Source organism: Oculina patagonica, chromosome 7, assembly GCF_052425735.1.
Source record: "Oculina patagonica isolate OP01 chromosome 7, crgOcupat, whole genome shotgun sequence".
Taxonomy (NCBI): domain Eukaryota; kingdom Metazoa; phylum Cnidaria; class Anthozoa; order Scleractinia; family Oculinidae; genus Oculina; species Oculina patagonica.
Window position 1 is genome coordinate 29,093,255 of NC_135764.1, and position 18,939 is coordinate 29,112,193.

Here is an 18,939-nt window from a genome sequence, read left to right on the forward strand (position 1 = left end):
GAGAAGATATATCCACATTTTTTTAGTTTGAGAGGCCCCCACCTCAAAGAGATATCTACCTTGAAGGGGTAGTGTTAGGTTCGATTTCCAGTGCTCTCTCACATTTAGTCTTATCATCATTTGTTAGCCACATAACAGCAGAACTAATTATGGTAAGGCGAGGAGAACTCCAAGTACCGTATTTTCTCGATTAAACGCCGGGTCTCCGAGCTAGAGTGGTAAGTAAGCCTTCCAGGCATTTATTTGAGGTGTAATATGCTTTAGGTATGATGGCAAATTACATTCATGTCACAAATAATGATTTAAAACCCTTCTTTAATAAACATTTTGCTCCAATAAACTGCACCATTCAAATAAACGCCGGGTCCGTGGAGCCAAGTTTGAAATAAACGCCGGGGGCGTTTAATTGAGAAAATACGGTAACCACCAGGCTTATAGGGGAGGCCAACTCAGTTATCAATTTGTTAGAAATTTAGTTTTTTTTTCTTAAAAATAAAATAGCTAGTCGAGATAGTGATCAATATTGGGAGGGAATTCAAAATTTTATTGTGTATTATTGTATATTATTGTGTATTGGTATATTATTCCTAGCGCAGGAACGTTTCCTGAACAGTATAGGTATGTGCAGGGTATGGTTTTCAAGGAGTTCAGTCTGGCTAGGGTATAGAAATCAGAGAGTTTTGGTCTAGAATAGGGTATCATTTTCCAAAAAAACTGATCAGTGGTATAGGAATTAAGTCCAGAATAGGAATAGAAACTCAAAAGAGAAAGAGGCTTCCCTACACGTGAATAAAATAATTGTGACAACGTTGTTGACAGATGGTTTCCATTAAAAACACTGATAATGATGCAGTTCTAAAAAGATAGGGTAGGGATTTTCGGTGTCTAGTCTAGCCGATAGCAGTTGCAAAACCAGCTGGAGATGGTCTGGTATAGGGTTAAGGTTTCAGAGTCCCAGCAGCACACCCCCACCCAAAAATACACAGGGTGCCCCCCCTCCCCGGGATTAAGACCTAGGGGTGTTCAATGTCTTAGAGGTAGCCCACTTTAAAGGGCTGTCCACCTCATGCTAATTTTAGATGGCTGTGCGTTAAAGGGTGCTCGTCTTGGTGGTGTTTTACATAAAGAGGTGTGTCCATTAGAGGGGTTTCAATATAATCTAAGGTAGGCAAGAAACATTCAGCTCTCTTTGGCAATATTCGCAGACCTTTTATGTTGAAAGATGAATGTAGAAAGTTTCTACATCAATCTTTCGAAGTGCTGTTTGAAATTAGCCAATCAAAACCGATGCATACTGGTGTTGGTTTCATGCAAATGAGCCTAGAAGTTCTGAAGGTCATGCTAGTGGGCTGTGATTGGCGGATTTCGATCCGCCTTGTTTGTTTAGCATGTCGAAAGATGGATGTCGATAGAAAGCCGCTATGCACGTAAGGCTGAAAGCGGGTGAAATATATTGACGGCTAAATAGTTTTGTCCCCCTGAAGAAGGCAGCATTGCCGAAACGTCGGGAATAGTTTTTTTGACTACAGCGTAGTATTTACATTTTTTTTCATTTATACATTCAGCACCTACGCTGCGCAGGGTTTCAAATTTTTATCACTATTGAAATATATTGTTGTTGCTATTGTTGTTCTTGTTGCCAAGGTGTTGGTCTCCTGTAGGACGGAGACCTTAAGTTGAAGGGTGTAGCCTTCAACCTTGTTCCCAGGGTCTCTCTCTCTCTCTCTCTCTCCCTCTCTCTCTCTCTCTCCCTGTCCCCCCAGAGCGAGAGAAGAGATTGAGAAGAGATGGGGGCGGAGAGCAGGAGATAGAGAGCCCGGAACGTAGACTACGAGCAGTCCCTATTTTTTCGCGAGTCCGTCGAGCGTTTTTTCGCTTCACGCTCGACGGACTCTGCGAAAAAAATAGGGGCTGCACGTAGTCTACTGATAACGAGATTGTGTGGCCTTTCGTTAGTACTGTCAATAGCCAGCGTAGCTTGGCGTTCTAGTCAGTCAGGGAGCTAGAGCGAGAAATCGCGCGCGCGAGCAAAGCGACGGCGGAAGGCAGAAGGAACGAAAGAACGCGTTCCGCGCGCGCGATTTCTCGCTCACTAGCTAGAACGCCAAGCTACGCTGGCTATACTGTCAACAACGCAAGACTATATACCAGTAAACAAATCGAGACAGCCTCTTCGCCAAACCGTACTCGGGTTGCCGATTAACCCCACCAAGTAGCCAGCTTGCATACTAGTTTAAAACTTGGGACTAAAATCAGTTTTGTTGCTGATGGCTTAATCCGCAAGTTGGCATTTTTTTTTTCAATAGGGAGCTGGACAAAGCGTGTGGCAGCTGCTGGAACAAGTGCCACACCCATGTCAGTTCTCACGACTTTGACCTGTTTTGCTTGTCCTAACCCCACCCTTATGGGAGCGGCAAAAAAAAAAAATCGAGTCGTAAATATTTTTTCTCTAGTTTACGAAGACTAACTCCCAAGCATGAAGAAATATTCTCCAAGAGAATGGATCGGCCAAAGAGAAACTAGACAGGGGTGATTCAACTAAAGTACATTTATATGTCAACCTTGCATTAAGCTATGGGAGGCCTTATAAGTCTTCTTCGAGACATAAAAACCGTCTACAAGGACCTAAAGGTAACTTTAAAGCTTACCGCTAGAATTGTACTGAAAGTACACAGTATTGTCGAGGATGTAGAACAAACAGTGCAAGAACTAAAGGTAGCTGTAAAAGGACTGTCTTCTAAAGTTCACCCGCAGGATGGAACGGCGGGCGAGGTTGCATTTGAAGCTCTAGTGGAAAGCGTTGAATCCAAGGCAATTTCGCTGAAAACTTCCCTCATCGAAGCTACGAGTCAGGTGTTTAACGAAGACCTCCTCAAAAATACTCAGGAGAAATGGGATAAGGTTATGCAGTATTCGAGACAGAGCAGCGAGGCTTTGGCAAACATCGTGGCGAATTCTTCGTTTAATGTTATTGGTCACCAAGAAAACAGCACAGAGATGGTTAATACCTTAGAAGAAGCAATTTCTCTATCAGATGTCAGAGAAGACGATCTAAGGAACGAACAAGACGGAAATTTCGACAACGACCGAGCTTTGGTTCCTGTCTTCAGAGAAAAATTGCCCGGCATCGGAGATGAAGAAGAGATTCCAGATTTTGAGATTTTACCCTTAGATATTATGGATAGCTTTTGGAAATGTGACATCGGTTGTTTCAATATTGATTGCGTCGATTTTTGCCATCTTTCCGCCGGCCGCAAATTTGGCGAAGCCAGCTCGCAATCAAAGAAAAAGAAAGGAAAGAAACGCATTAAAAAGTCAAAATCTGGTAAAAAGGCAGCGTTAGGCGCTAGTTCATCAAGCAAGACTCCAGCGAGAGAGCGCAACCAAACCCCAGCTAAGTGGCACGGCAACAATCGTAAACAACAAAATGTCGCATTGGAGTTAATTTTCTTGATCGCTGTTTTGGTGGAAGGAGTAGCGATGTCGAACAGCGATTTGTTGGTCCGTGGGAATGTGTTGAAAGAGCCTAATCGCGGCAGTTGGAGCCGCGCTGCCGAAATTATTGAACTCGATGACTAGCGCGCGCGGGTAAACTGCGAAGAAAGAAAACCTTCGCTTGTGAACTATGACAGGTATTGACAGGTGCCTGTCAGGTTAAAACGAAACCAACTAAAAGCTCAGTGCCTTCGTTCATCTTGAACAGCGGTCGGAAGCAGAGAGGAGCCGCAGACTTCTTGTTTCATGATCACTAAACAAATGAACGAAAATTTAAGAAAAAGATACACTCTTTTACTAAACATCTCTCCAAACAACCACTAATAATTATGCTTACATTGCTATGGTCACTCAATTACAAGACACATGTTAAGTCCTTTGAAATTTTTTTTTTCTTTTCTGTACGTTTTCGATTCTGTGATTCTTCAGATTTGGGGTCTTATTTATTTTATATTTACGTGTTAGCAAATAAATTGTTTTTGGTTTGTGTACGCATGGTTTAATCTGGGAAGAAAGGAGAGGATACTCGATCTCTTTATTATGAAAAAAAAAACAATCGCTGACCACGCCATTAGACCCAAACAAACAAACAAACAAAAACACAATTCTCACTTGAGAGCGATAAGCTGTACACTTTTTAAGGCCATGTTCTATTTTTTCCCGCGAATTAAGTTTCTTTCAAAAAATCACCCCACGAATTTAACGGTTCTTTGACCCACTCCTTCTTCGGGTACGTACCAGATAGAAATGGAAACACATAACCGCATTGTTTGTAAGTCATTGTATTTTGGTGTAGTATTGTTTCCTGTCTTTTGATTCTATTCTCAGTCCGGCAAAGGAGAAGGTACACGAATTTCCCCGCCAGTTGTGTCAAAACTTGACGTCTCGCGACTCTTCCCGCAATTGGCACCGGTTTAATACAGGTTTTTCCACACTTGCAACAATAAAGGAGCATGTTTTTACGTCCTTGGCACTGACCAACACCTTTTCCGGTTTTTAACTGTTTGTCTTTCTATATAGTTTGGATTTTTGTTGCTGCCAACATAAAAGCGATACAACCAATTTGTTAAGGACGGTGAGTAAGTGTCCCAAACGTAACGGCGGTCGAAAACCTAGAGGCAATGCAATAAGATCTTGTAAGACGTTTGTTGTCTTGTGCATTTTGACGTTTAAAGTTCCTTTCAAAAGAAATTTCTTGATTCATCACCATTGTAATTGATATGTTTCCTTACGAAAAGTTCAGGCATGTTTCTTAAGAGTTAGTTGAGTCATTTGACTTAATCATTTTGTCTCCAAAAAACTTTAATAACCCTCGACTGGACACCGTATAACTTTTCTTAAAAAAACTTCTAAATAATATATAGTTTACTTCTCACCTTATGTGCAAATTACCATAAAACAAACCAGGGTTGTTCATTTTAGAATGTTTCTTCATCTGATCAGGCGTTTCAAATCGTTTGTTCTACTTGTTTTACTGTTTTATTTTCTCAGACTTCTCTACACGTTAAATTTGTTCTTCGCGAAATATGAGGATAGAGTCTTTGTTGATTTCTTTCGTCCAAAATTGAGTGAAAACGAAGACCCCCGCGTCGATGTAAACCAACAGATTTCGCTTCTTCGAGCAGGTTTCAAAAAGACACTCGACCAATACGAAACGTCAAGAAGCAATTTTGGCAAGAAGTTTACAGACGCAGTTTTGAAGAATGCCTCGTTTAACAACTTTCAGTTGGCTGGAAAGATTTCGAAACAGAACATTGTTTGCAATGATAAGCTTTTCCTACTCATTCAAGTCCATTCCAGTCCTAAAAATTTCATGAGTCGACAAGCCATTAGATTGTCATGGGGTAGTATGGACCATTTTATTGGAAATCCACAAGAAAATAACGCTACATTGAGGTAAGTGAAACATATTATTTGGCTTATTTTCTAATAATAAATAATAATATACTGAAAATATTTAATGAGGAGTCAATTAAGCAGCTACTCTTCTGAAGGAATACATCTCAGTGGGCCGGCTATGATGCAAAATGCCATAAAATTCCGCTAGCTATGCCCTGCCCCCCACTCATAAGCACCCCGGTTATAGGCTCATCTAAATGTAGACAAAAAATACATTCGATTATAAGCCCTCCCGATTACAAGAACCCCCTCTCCTAGTGTTCATTATGAGTTTTTAAAGCTTAATTTAAAACTATTAATGAAAATCTCATTTCGATTAACGCTGTTTTTTTATTCCGCTTATAAGTCCCCCTCCTCCTCTCCCCCGCTGGATATAATCCCTTTCCGTTTATAAGCCCATCGTCCAATACCCCTTACGAAGTTGTATAAGCCTAGGACTTATAAGCGGAATTTTACGGTAGAACTCTTAAATTTAATTTTACAATCATTGTTGCTGGTACCACGATTTGGAACCAGAATGTTCGCTTGGAATTTTATATATATATAAAAACACCTTACGGTCAAAAAGCTACAAGGGTTTTACAACCTTCCAACTCCATAATACAAAAGCCTCCCGAAAAAAAGCTCCTCCACGATTGAGTCACAAAAGGTCGACCATATATTCAGATTGTTTGAGAAACGATTGAAAAAAAAAAAAAACAGTAATAGTAACATATCATGTTACTATAGCAACAAAAGGCAGGCGACAGCATGATTATTTGTAATTTATGCGAAGACTGGATGAAGTTGTTTACAGAGAAACTTTTTTTCTCTGTGCTCTGCTTTGTTTGACAAAGTTAACGCGGCAGATCTGTTTGTCGACATCTGTGTTTGTACGTTAACGCGCTCATATCATAATAGTTCATAGGTTGACAGCAAGTTGGCAGATCAAGATCATTTTTATAAATATATACTGTTTCAGGAAAACAGTATTTCTGAGATTTTAAAACTTCTACCGGAAGAAAATTATTTATCATTGCATAAAACATATTGGGAACTTGTACGCAATTTTGAAAAAAGAGGTTTTGGAACCCGATTCACAGCTGCCTAAAAAAAAGACGGGGGCTTATTTAAGATATACTTTAGTGTATTTTAATTTTAAGTCCTACGTTTTATACATGAGCGTTTGGCTCGGACATTAAGGGAGACCTCATCCCACGTATGGACATAAAATTGTATTGTATTGTATTGCATTGTATTGTATAGATGACAAAGCTGGAAAGTTTCGAAAACGAGTCAGTGAAATATTTTTTTTATTTTTGTTCGACGCTAAAGAAAGGAGTGTGACAATATTTTAGCTTTGCTTGTTTTTGTCCCATTTCAGACAATGTGATCTTACCCTTGAGAATTTATTTCTTTTATAAAACATGTAGAAATAAATGAATAATTTTAAGATAGATAAAGGGAAAATTCTCTAGAGAGCGTCATATGATCTGAAATGGCCAATTTACATAAGAAGCTGAAAAGTTCTAAATTATATATACGTATAAAAATAGAAAATAAACACATGAATACTTCATCCATCCAAGCCTTCTGAACATGCTAGTATCTCTCTTCAAGCCGTAAACTTCGTTTTTGTTTTAGAAATGTTTCATCTTAAACGTTTCAAACCGTTTGCTTTGTTGGTATCGCTGTTTTTTCTTGGTCTAGTTTTTTTCACGCTGAACCCTTTGCTTGTAAACCGTAAAAATAAGCTCGTTGTTAAGTTTCTTCGCTCTAAACCGACCAGAAACAGCGACTTGTACGTTGATATGAACAATCACCTTTTACTTCTTCGACAAGGTTTCAAACGGACACTCGACGAATACGAAGTGTCGACGAGGACGCTTGGCAAGAAGTTTACAGACGCAGTTTTAAAGAATGCCTCGTTTAACAACTTGCCGTTACCTGGAAAGATTTCGAAGCAGCACATTGTTTGCAATAATGAGTTATTTCTTCTTATTCAAGTCCACTCCCTTCCTGAAAATTTCATGAGTCGACAAGCAATCAGATTGTCATGGGGTAGTATGGACCGTTTCATTGGAAATCTACCAGAAAATAACGCCACAAAGAGGTAGGTAAAATGATTATTTCCAGTTTGACTATGTCGCTGGATGAAAGCGGAATTGAAAGATTTCACTGAAATCGGGGCAAATAAGAAAATTATCCGTTTCCAAAAAGCTTTTTTCACAGCGTTTCATATAATTTCCAGCAATTTTCACTTAAAAGTATAACTTGAAAATGAATAATATTTTGATTACTCGACGTAAGCAAAAAAAAAAAAAAACAGTCAAGAATTGTCGAGTGAAAAATGTACTTAAATTAATGGACTCCTTTAAAGAACTTTGCGACAGATGAAGGGGTTATGAAGGGGTTATTCCCGAAACGTTTCGCAAAACGAGACAACATTTCAGCACTTTTTAAGCCAAAAAACATTTTATAGTACATGAACAAAATGCTACATAGAAACTTAGTATTTTTATCCTTTAAAGAAGTGTTCATGTGCGTATCCATAGAAACGAGGTGTCGCTCTGTACACCCTATTTCAAAGAAACCGTTTTTGAAAAAAACGTAACTTAGGGCAAGAAACAGAAGAAAGGCAAACACTGTCGGCGTGTACACGATTAATTTGAATGCGTTCGAAGTGATCATGTTTATGCATTACAATATTTTATTCAAACTGATCGAACTCAAAAAAAGTAAGAAAATTTAAAGCCCTCCGATACATACACTAAAAATGACCCATATCTTAATTGTAACCACTCCAAGTTAGATTTCGAATTTAGATCGGGAAAACGAGATTACTTTTGTGGTTTGTAAAAGTATATTCATTTGTTGAAACAGCTTGCTTTAGCACAAATTGTATTCCGTTGCTGCGATGTTGCAAATGTGATTAATTTTATCATGTTTCCAAGCATTATACCGCTAGTGTTCATCATATGGCAATTAAAATTGCTAAAAAGACCCCCTCGTATTTATGAAAGGACCCTCTATGTATCATTTTCGGTATATCTTCGCGATTTAAGATTGGCGAAAATTTCTTCTTAAAATGAAATTTTAGTATTATCTGTTTACCACGAATCAATATAGTATGTATTGCTCTGTCCTCTGTTTACCTAAAATTAAAATCAAATTTAGTGAGCTTTTTTTATTGAAGGGCCTGAAGTTTTGCGTGTTGTGTCGTGTGCCGAGAAAGTTTACCGCGAAATAACCTGCTTTTGTTGGAAGCTTGTCGCGACTGATTTTACCGTGAGAAAAAAAAGCAACCAAACTCATCGAAAGCTATGGGAAAATAATCATTGCAGCCGTATAGCCATAAATAAATGCTACTTTTTCAAATGGCTCCGGACTACTCGGTTTTAAATTTCGCATAGAAAAATATCCCTAGCTCTTTCTAGTACAATAATTGACGCCGGTCAATAAAGCCTGTTTCACAGTGCCTCTTTCCAACCAGGTGTATATAAGGGTACCAGCGAATTGATGTTGCAACCAAGTACCTCATCAAGCAAAACTGTAATACTCCTAGCCGCTTCATTAACGGGATACCGGAGGTTATAAGCACAGTTCATAAGAAAGTGTAGCGATTGATTTTATACATAGGTCCGCAGTGAGTAGCTATTGCCATATGATCTCATAGCGTGACCTACATGATGTAAGTATAGTCCAACGGGTCGCATTGCAAAGCATGCAGTTAATACAATCACCTTTTATTGACTAACGTTTCACTTTAAAAACTCGAGAGTTAGCTTTCTTGCTAAAAAAAGGGAAGGAAACAGTATAGATAGTCGGCCACCTCTTGCTCCAAATGTTGGAGGCGCTGTCGGCTAATGGTTGTTACGTGGGACTGCGGGTCGCGACGCGAGCGGTCCGCGTCCGGGCCCAGCGTACTGCAATGGTGCGGTCATTGTCATTTGTTTTTGAGTAAAACGCTATATTTTAACGGTATTTCTCTCAATCCAGAAAAATAGATGGTACAAGCCATTGACAAGCCAAATGTTAGGGTAACCTAGGAAAAATGCTTCCAGGGGGGAGTACACGCGCGTAGGAGGGGGGGGTTCGAGGGGTTCGAACGAACCCCCCTTTGGAGGTCAATAATGGAGGACCGAAAACACAAACTGTTGATTTTCAGCTTTTAGCAAATAGTGGGGGAATGGAAAACAAACTTTGAGAGTTGCAGCTTTTAAATTACCCTGCACGAAAACGCTAAAAGTATCGGGAAAGTATTAAATTGTTAGGAGAATGGATCTTAGTGCCCTAGTATTATATGTAGTCAAAATAATCCCATTGCTGAAAAAGTATTTCCTTAACAGGCGTCCGGGATTTGATAAATGGAGTATCAATAAACAAAATGCGGGGATTACAATTTCGGGGGACCCAGGTGATACGTGCATTCATAGTTAGTTCTAACTATGGTGTACTTAGTGCATATTGACGATTTGACGCCGCTTTTAGTACATTGAAGGTGGAGCCGGGGTGGGGGCTTAACCTTTGCAGCACACATCAAGCTTTTGTAAAACGTTTAGTGCACTAAGCCGGTATGTATGTATGAATGTATCAAGTTAACAAAACGCCGGAAATATTGTTGTTATAACTAAAAATACCTGTTATTTTACACTCCATCGAGTTTGAAATATTGACGTACACAATGCTGAAAATAGCATTTCCGGGCCTCTAGATTCAAAATATTCTGGGGGGACATGCCCCATGCAGATCCCCCTAGAGGCTCGCGCCTTCCGCGCTCGTATTAAATAACCCCCCTTAATAAATATTCCTGTCAATACGAACACCCTTACAAAAACGTCAGCTACGCGCCTGGAGTAACAATGTTCCTTGTTGCTTCATTTCCCCCGAGGGGCTTCATACTGAGAAAAGCAGGATAAGCCCCAAAACTCATGGGTCAGTTTGCCCAGAGTGCGACTTCATCTCTCTTGAAACAAACGCACTAAGTCTTTTTTTGTATTTTTCAGGTCTTACAAAACAGTATTCCTTATCGGACAGAGCTCTAACCCTAATCTTAATCACCTTGTTGATCAAGAAGCAAGCATCTACAAAGACATCGTTGTAGGATCTTTTGAGGACACATATCGCAACCTTTACAAGAAGATGATCTTCAGCATCAATTGGCCGCTGGACCAAAAGTGTGACGCCACCTACATCTTTAAGACAGATGAGGACTGTTTTGTCAATGTTGGGAATCTTCTTAACTGGCTCAGCAACTACCATGAAATTAATGGGACGCGTGCGCTTTACGCAGGTCGAGTCCAGTTTGTCATGCCCGTTATACGTGATAACACCAGTCGCTATTATGTCTCTGAGAGAGATCATCCCGCAGAAAAATTTCAGCCGTATGTGTCTGGTGGAGGCTATGTCCTGAGTGGATTTTTATTACCATTACTTGCTAAAGTTTCTAAAACATCGCCGTTGTTTGCAAACGAGGATGCATTGCTGGGTTCTCTGTTGCACCGGCTTGGGGTACAGCCAACAGATAACAAAAAATTTCTGCCTTCGATCCTTTGTGTCTTCGAGTTAACAACCGCTGCTGATATGGAGAAGTTTCAAGAAGCAAATATGTGTGGTTTGTCGAGACAGATTGTGTTACATGGTTTCAGAGAAAAGCGCCAATTGGAAATGCATTTCAACAGCGCTATACTCAATTATTTTCCTTCTTTCTGTTCTTTGCGGTCCAACTACAAGGACATGCGAGATCGATGCAAATAATAAATAAAAAAATTATGCATATATGTACCCGAAAACCTCCCACTTTTAAAAAACGTTTGCTTTAGAACTATTAGAGAAATTAAGGCCATATTAACACGAGACGGCTGAGCCTCGGACTCACACAAGAAACAAGTGGCTCTGGGTACAAAATTTGATTGGCTAGATCTATAACAAAGAAAATTGAAAATGCAGCAAATCAAATCAACCGTTTTAAAACCCCTCAGTGTTGAAAGGGATAAAATCCCGGAATCCACTACGGTTGATTTGATTGGCTAGATTAAAATTCCCTTTGCTAAAAACTAAACTAGCCAATCAAATTTTGTGTCCCCAAAGGCACGTGTTTTCGTGCCCCAGGCTCAGCCGGCTAACGGCTAAGAGGGGAACAAGAGGCTCTGGGTTACAAGGTCGTAAGCGCTCTTAGAGTAGTTTTCAATAACCCAATTTCGATATTTTAAAATTCAGCCTAAAACAATAGACATCGAGGCTCCGGGGAATAAACCCCACAAACTCTATAGTTTAGTCCCCGGAGCCTCGTCCTGAGGTCTATTGTTTAGGCTTAAATCGAAATTGGGCTTTTGAGTGTCGTAAAACCAAAACCAAAGCAATTACTCTGGCCAACCACAAGGACACAGACAATCCAGTGAACCAATCAAAACTCGAAGCAAATGCGAAGCGCGGGAAAACGTGTGCGAGAGCGTCACGATTGGTTTTGGTTTTAGTTCTGATTGGTTGAGAAAGTGGCGCGAGATTTTTAAGCCAATCACTAAGCGTAGTAATTAATGCAAAACCAAAGCAAACGCAATTTACTTTCTACACTCAATTGAAAACTGCTCTATATATACGACTCCGATTACGACAATCCTATTAAATTACGATTCCGTCGTTATATTTAGTGAAAACCAGCCTTAATAGAGCCGGACAACAAGGCATTGTAAATGACTGTGTTAGTTATCAAGGCAGTTTGACACTATATCATCAACCAATTGTTCGTGAGAGCAAGCGTTGTTAGTGCAATGTACGTGTTAACTGGGATTGGAAATGGTTTCCTTTTCAAAATGAAATGAATTTAAAAATAACTTTTCGTTAACTCTCTTACTGTCTTTTCTTCCAATTTCAGACCCGACTAAAGGAAAATTCTAGACAGTTCCATTTTGTAGCTTGAAAGGAAGGCTATCTTTACCTGGTTTAACTTTAACTTTGCAGTCTACTCCCGATAACTCGAACCTTCAAGGAAAATTGAAAAGTTAAAGGTTCGAGTTAACTGGAGTTGGGAACAAATGACCGGAAATAAGGGGAAAAACTGCGTTCACTGTTTTTCTATCCATACGGTACACAGGGGACCCAAACGCTGTATTAAAGGGACTATGTCACGGGGATTTCGCAGATTTTTGGTGTAAACTGTTTTGAAAATAGTGGTAGGCAACTTACTCCTAAATAAACATTATTTTTTAACATTTAAAGGAATATATAACCTTAGTTTGCGGGTAGAAATCAAGCTAGCGCTATAAATATCGATATTTTGAAGACGCGCGGAAACAACTTGAAAACGTTAGCATAACTTTCTCAAATTGCAATCCGTTTCCATCCGAGCGGTTGGCGGTTCAAAAATCTGGTAAAATCTGTGACATAGTCCCTTTAATATACATAGTCTTAAAATAAAAATGTTCTAATTCACCTGCGTTCCTGTGTCTTTTAATGTTTTGGTCGGTTTGGAGGCGATTTGAATCAGCGAGTTTCAAACGTTAATCGGTCTACCATTAACTATTAACTCTCCTCGCGGGGCAGTTTCGTGTTTCTCTTTCTCTCCCCCGAGGAGAGTTCATAGTTAATAACAATGGAAACTTGAGGCGCGTCGTATTCTACACCGCCTTCGCTCTGATTCAAATCGCCTCCAAACCGGCCAAAAAGACACCGGAACGCAGGTAAATGCGAACATTTTTATTTATTTTAAGATTATGTAAAACAAATACAGAGTTTGGGTCCCCTGTGTACTGTATACATTTTAAATAAATTTACGTGAGTATAGAGAAGTCGAGCGAAAATGGAACAATACATTTCTAAATTACTGTATAAATCAGAACGTAACGTAACGTGAAACAAAGCAAAGTAGCAGGAGAAGTGCAGGTACTGGGAACTTTGCAGGTTTCAAAGAGAGCAACGTTGGGTTACTGCTACAGAGTTCATGTGATTTACGTTTCGAGAAATAGTTAATACCCCTGACGCGTCTCAGCTAATCTATTACTATCGGTTATCCTTAAAAGTTTCTAAGGCTTATAGCTTATAGATTTGAAAGAATCGGTATCAACCTCCACAAACAAACTGAACGTCTCTAGCAGGGGATGGCACAGTTCGTGTTTTGAGGGGCGTTTCGGGGTGGCTCTGACTCGTGTACGTTTTTATTTCAAAATAAATTCAATGTTTTGGACTCTGTTTGTTTTGACTTGTCACGTATTGACAGACATGGTTCATGTTATCGAGGGTAAAATTATATAAAAAAAAATGACCTAAAGGGAAACAAAAGAAACAAAAATTGTGGATCGAGGGTTTGAGTTACCGAGGGTAAAGTTACAGTAAATGCATGTATGACCGAAATCCAGGGGAAAATGGATTTTGTTTCGAGTTAGCGCGAGGTTCGCAATAGAGTTTGCGAGGGTTCGAGTTATCGGGAGTCGACTGTACTTTTCGTTGTTAAAGTATCTTTTGAGATTATACTTAAGTGGAAACTTCCGAAATAAATTAAAAGTAATGAATGACTAATAAATTCTTAGTAGTCTTCGCTATGCCTTGTCTGTCTTTTTTGACTGCATTGTTAAAAAACCGAAGCAAACTGCTAAACAATATCATTTTTAGAAATCTCGTCAGAAACCAAAAAAATTCAATCAGTAAAAGGTAAAGGTACCGTATTTAAATTTATATAGCGTCAAATACACGGGGAGTGATCTCTTAATCTTCCTAGCCAGAGGGTCATAATAAAAGTGTTTTACAATTAAAATACTAAGAATAAATGAAATACATATTAAAAAAGATTTTAAAACTACATATTAAAAATACAATATAAATTGATCTTTAAAATTCATATTAAAAAATGATGTTAAAAAACATTAAAAGCTAAAAAAATGTCTGTACAATTGGCTGTTATTCCTCGCGAAGCGAGGCCGAAGGCCGAGCGTAGCGGGGTGTATAATTTTGTCCCTCAAAGGGCTCAGGCGGGATGAAATCTCGTGTGGAGTTTACGGTCATGTATATATATATATATATATTTGTGAGCTTGGTGTCTGGCGGAAATGACGTCACACGGCCGCCGTGCGCTGGTGGCCTAATGGTAAGGCGTCGAACTTGAAATCAGATCTTCGGGACTGAGGGCGCGGGTTCGAATCCGGCTAGGGTTTTTTTTTTTTTTCCTTATTTTTTTGTGGGTTCGAATCCTGAGCCTTTCATTTTTATCGTTTTTCTTTTCGGATAAAAATAACACTGATTTCCACATAATACTCCCTCAACGCCTATTCAGGCTATAAACCTTTCATCGCCATCAGGGGCGCGCGGGCGGAGGGTTCGAATCCTCCTGCCGTTCGTTCTTCTTTTTTTTTAATGCCCTTAAATAAATGTCCAAACTGCGACTATCCAATAATTTGTCGATGATTTTGAAAATAGCCTGCGCTTCCCAACGCTTTATACCTCTTTACGAACCTGAAAGAGCCGCCATCTTCAAAGCGGAGTAGACCCTGGGAACGAGGGTGTCGCGGCCATGCCCGTTACTAATTTTTAACAAATATATCTTCCTGCCTACTGTGGAAAATTGAATATGTACAATGTTCAACTTCAAATAATCCACTCCTTATTTATAACACCACCCGCCTCCCCAACCCAGAGCTTCGCGAGGCCCTGCGAGTCACGTATTACTAGTATTTAAAAATAAAGCAGTAATTATTAAGGGAACTAACCCAGAAAATGTAAAAGCTACGTAATTAAAAGAAACTATCAGTATTTGCTCAGGGGTAGACGCGTACTAGACGTCAAAAGTTTTCAATAAGGCTTTTGAAAAGGATTTAAGAATGCCGGTCGCTTAGAATCCAACATTTCGTGGCAAGAGGATGGAACTTCGATTTCTTTCATACTTTTATGTTAGATAGGCTAGGGTATAACTTAAATCACTGTATAGTTCTTTCGATTGAATATCCTTTTATTTTAAAGAAAAATGCAAATAACAAAAATCCGTTAAAATCGTCATTTGAGGCGCTAAATTATTCATGATTTTTGCACGAGTTTGAGAGCCTCGCGTGCAAAAACAAATCACTCTACCGTCTTTTAAACACTCAAACCATAGTTAGCAATCTCTAAACATCTACTGAAATGATTTTGGGAAATATTGCGTTGTTCTTTGTAGACAAAATAATTTTATTTCGAAGGCATACAATTCACTGCCGTAAAAGTACTTGGTAAATAAAATTAATTTTCACCATGTGCGAAACCTTCAAATCGTTTAAGCTTCTGGTGGTTGAATGTTAGAAGAATGGTGTATAAATCCCTGTAAAAATTTCTCCGGGCAAATGATTAAAAGCGACGTGAGATCTTTTCGAATTCGGTTAAATATGCAAATATTTGACCTTCCGCGGTCAACTTTGAAGTTACGGGTCAGAAATAATTTTTGTTCCGTGTTCCAAGTCCTAACCCATTTAAGACCAAATTAAGCATATGAAAAAAATATGTAATTTTCTAACCTTTATCTGCTGCAAAAGGTAGGTTCGAAGGCCATTTTAGCATGATTACGGCTCTTATCATTCGTCGCATCTGAGCTTCGTTTTCCTTCCGCGGTCAACTTTGAAGTTACGGGTCAGACATGAATGACATGAATATTTCAATCCGTGCACAAGTCTTAACCCATTCTGGGTCAAAATAATCACACACAAAAACATTATGAAATATTCTAACCTTAATCTGCTGTAAAAAGCAGGTCCGAAGGCCTTTTAAGCACGATTCCGGCTCTAAGCATCCGTAGTAATTTGAGCTTCGTTTGTGTAAGTATGTCATATTTAGTGGTCAAAATCCAATCTGTGATCAACTTTCGGTGCTTCTCGTCACCACTGCATCTTCTTCGACGGCATACGACGATTGTTAGTATTGCCTCGTTAATAGTACACAAAAAAATAACATCTGATCGCTAAACGGCATGATGTCGGCGCTTACAGTAGCTTTAATACAGTCCCATCTTGCAATGGGCCGTCTGTTTCGTCACGCAATACTGTGTCATGGACATATTTTTAGGGGGTGGTAGGTGGGTGTGGGAAAGGTTGAATATGCGGAAATGCTTGATTTAATACTTTATGACAAGTACGTACTCGAGCCAGCAGCAACAACAACAACAACAACAACAAGTACAGTGATATCTTTTGGCAGACAAGATAAAGCACACGTACTGTCAGTTGATAAGCGTTTGGTACAGTGTAATGCAACTGTTCGCGAATTCGGTTGCTCGCGCGGGCTTGGTTGTAATACGGAGTTTGGAAGGAGGATATAAATCTTTACTAAACAAGTAGAGTTTTTAAATAGTTATTCCCTTTTTTTACTGTAGAACCGAAAACGAAGAGAAAAACTCGTGTCTATGTTGTTGTTGTTGTTTTTTTTTTTTTTTGGGGGGGGGGGGGGTGAGGGGGTGGGGGCCGGGGGGTTCTTGGTTGGTTGGTTGGCAAAGTTTTATTTTTTTTTTACAAAGATACCTAACCAAATATCGCACGTCCTGTATAAATGGTTAATGATAGAAGTAACGATAAGTTTTGATTTTTTTTTCGTGATCGAGTGGCAACTTAATAAAAACATTGCATCGCAATTTTTGTTCGCCCCACGGTAAATCTGGGTGACCTGTGGCTTCGGGTGGTCATTCGTCAACCTGTAACAAAGTACTTTCTTGGGGTGCCGTTTTGAACATACTGTCGAATTCATGATGTCTAATTTCAACAATAACTAATTTGAAGTTTAAACGAAATTAAAACATGTTAAAAAAACTCAGTGCTAAAACTCTATGCTAAAAAGATAAGCAAATTGCTATGGCAATTCGGCGTGTGAAAAAATCGCCAAATTTAATTTAGTGGCTTCCTAAGTAAACAAAACCTGCCTTGAAAACACCAAACAAATAGCTAGCTTCTGAAGTTTGGTTTTTCACGGGAAAGAGTCATGTTAGAGTTAACTAAATTAATACTGGGACTTGTGACTGCTGATGTCCTTCTCACACGACAGTAGAGGGCGATTTCAGTGTGACGCTTTCGATCTTTAGAATCAAAACCGCAAACTCCACGAGCAAGGGCCTTAAAAGAACAACAACCTTCCATTTCCAGTGAAATAAACTGAACTTTGAAAAAATTGTTCACGCGCTGCCTTTAAACAAACAGACGGTGCCAATAACTAGCACGACCAAGGTTTTGTTTACTTAGGAAGCCACTAAATTAAATTTGGCGATTTTTTCACACGCCGAATTGCCATAGCAATTTGCTTATCCTTTTTAGCATAGAGTTTTAGCACTGAGTTTTTTTTAACATGTTTTAATTTCGTTTAAACTTCAAATTAGTTATTGTTGAATTTAGACATCATGAATTGGACAGTATTTGCAATGCAATGTTTTTATTAAGTTGCCACTCGATCACGAAAAAAAAATTAAAACTTATCGTTACTTCTATCATTAACCATTTATACAGGACATGCGATATTTGGTTAGTTATCTTTGTAAAAAAAAAATAAAACTTTGCTAACCAACCAACCAAGAACCCCCCGGCCCCAACCCCCTCACCCCCCAAAAACATAGACACGAGTTTTTCTCTTCGTTTTCGGTTCTACAGTAAAAAAGGGAATAACTATTTAAAAACTCTACTTGTTTAGTAAAGATTTATATCCTCCTTCCACCCCCGGTATTACAACCAACCCCGCGCGAGCAACCGAATTCGCGAACAGTTGCATTACACTGTACCAAACGCTTATCAACTGACAGTACGTGTGCTTTATCTTGTCTGCCAAAAGATATCACTGTACTTGTTGTTGTTGTTGTTGTTGTTGTTGTTGCTGCTGCTGGCTCAAGTACGTACTTGTCATAAAGTATGAAATCAAGCATTTCCGCATATTCAACCTTTCCCACACCCACCTACCACCCCCTAAAAAAATGTCCATGACACAGTATTGCGTGACGAACAGACGGCCCATTGCAAGATGGGACTGTAAGCTACTGTAAGCGCCGACATCATGCCGTTTAGCGATCAGATGTTATTTTTTTGTGTACTATTAACGAGGCAATACTAACAATCGTCGTATGCCGTCGAAGAAGATGCAGTGGTGACGAGAAGCACCGAAAGTTGATCACAGATTGGATTTTGACCACTAAATATGACATACTTACACAAACGAAGCTCAAATTACTACGGATGCTTAGAGCCGGAATCGTGCTTAAAAGGCCTTCGGACCTGCTTTTTACAGCAGATTAAGGTTAGAATATTTCATAATGTTTTTGTGTGTGATTATTTTGACCCAAAATGGGTTAAGACTTGTGCACGGATTGAAATATTCATGTCATTCATGTCTGACCCGTAACTTCAAAGTTGACCGCGGAAGGAAAACGAAGCTCAGATGCGACGAATGATAAGAGCCGTAATCATGCTAAAATGGCCTTCGAACCTACCTTTTGCAGCAGATAAAGGTTAGAAAATTACATATTTTTTTCATATGCTTAATTTGGTCTTAAATGGGTTAGGACTTGGAACACGGAACAAAAATTATTTCTGACCCGTAACTTCAAAGTTGACCGCGGAAGGTCAAATATTTGCATATTTA

The 18,939-nt window shown here is 39.2% G+C and overlaps 2 protein-coding genes across 2 annotated transcripts; both read left to right on the plus strand.

The window, feature by feature from the left end:
* The first annotated feature begins 2,248 nt into the window (after window positions 1-2,248).
* On the plus strand, window positions 2,249-3,986 carry LOC144661165 (uncharacterized). Its single transcript, XM_078521871.1, has one exon. The coding sequence runs from the start codon at window positions 2,575-2,577 to the stop codon at window positions 3,577-3,579; it is 1,005 nt and encodes a 334-aa protein (XP_078377997.1). The 5' UTR covers window positions 2,249-2,574; the 3' UTR covers window positions 3,580-3,986.
* Window positions 3,987-7,006: 3,020 nt separating this feature from the next.
* Window positions 7,007-11,156, plus strand: LOC144661716 (beta-1,3-galactosyltransferase 1-like). The gene is made up of 2 exons (XM_078522535.1): window positions 7,007-7,486; window positions 10,380-11,156. The coding sequence occupies exons 1-2, from the start codon at window positions 7,020-7,022 to the stop codon at window positions 11,128-11,130; spliced, it is 1,218 nt and encodes a 405-aa protein (XP_078378661.1). The 5' UTR covers window positions 7,007-7,019; the 3' UTR covers window positions 11,131-11,156.
* The last annotated feature ends 7,783 nt before the right edge of the window (window positions 11,157-18,939 follow it).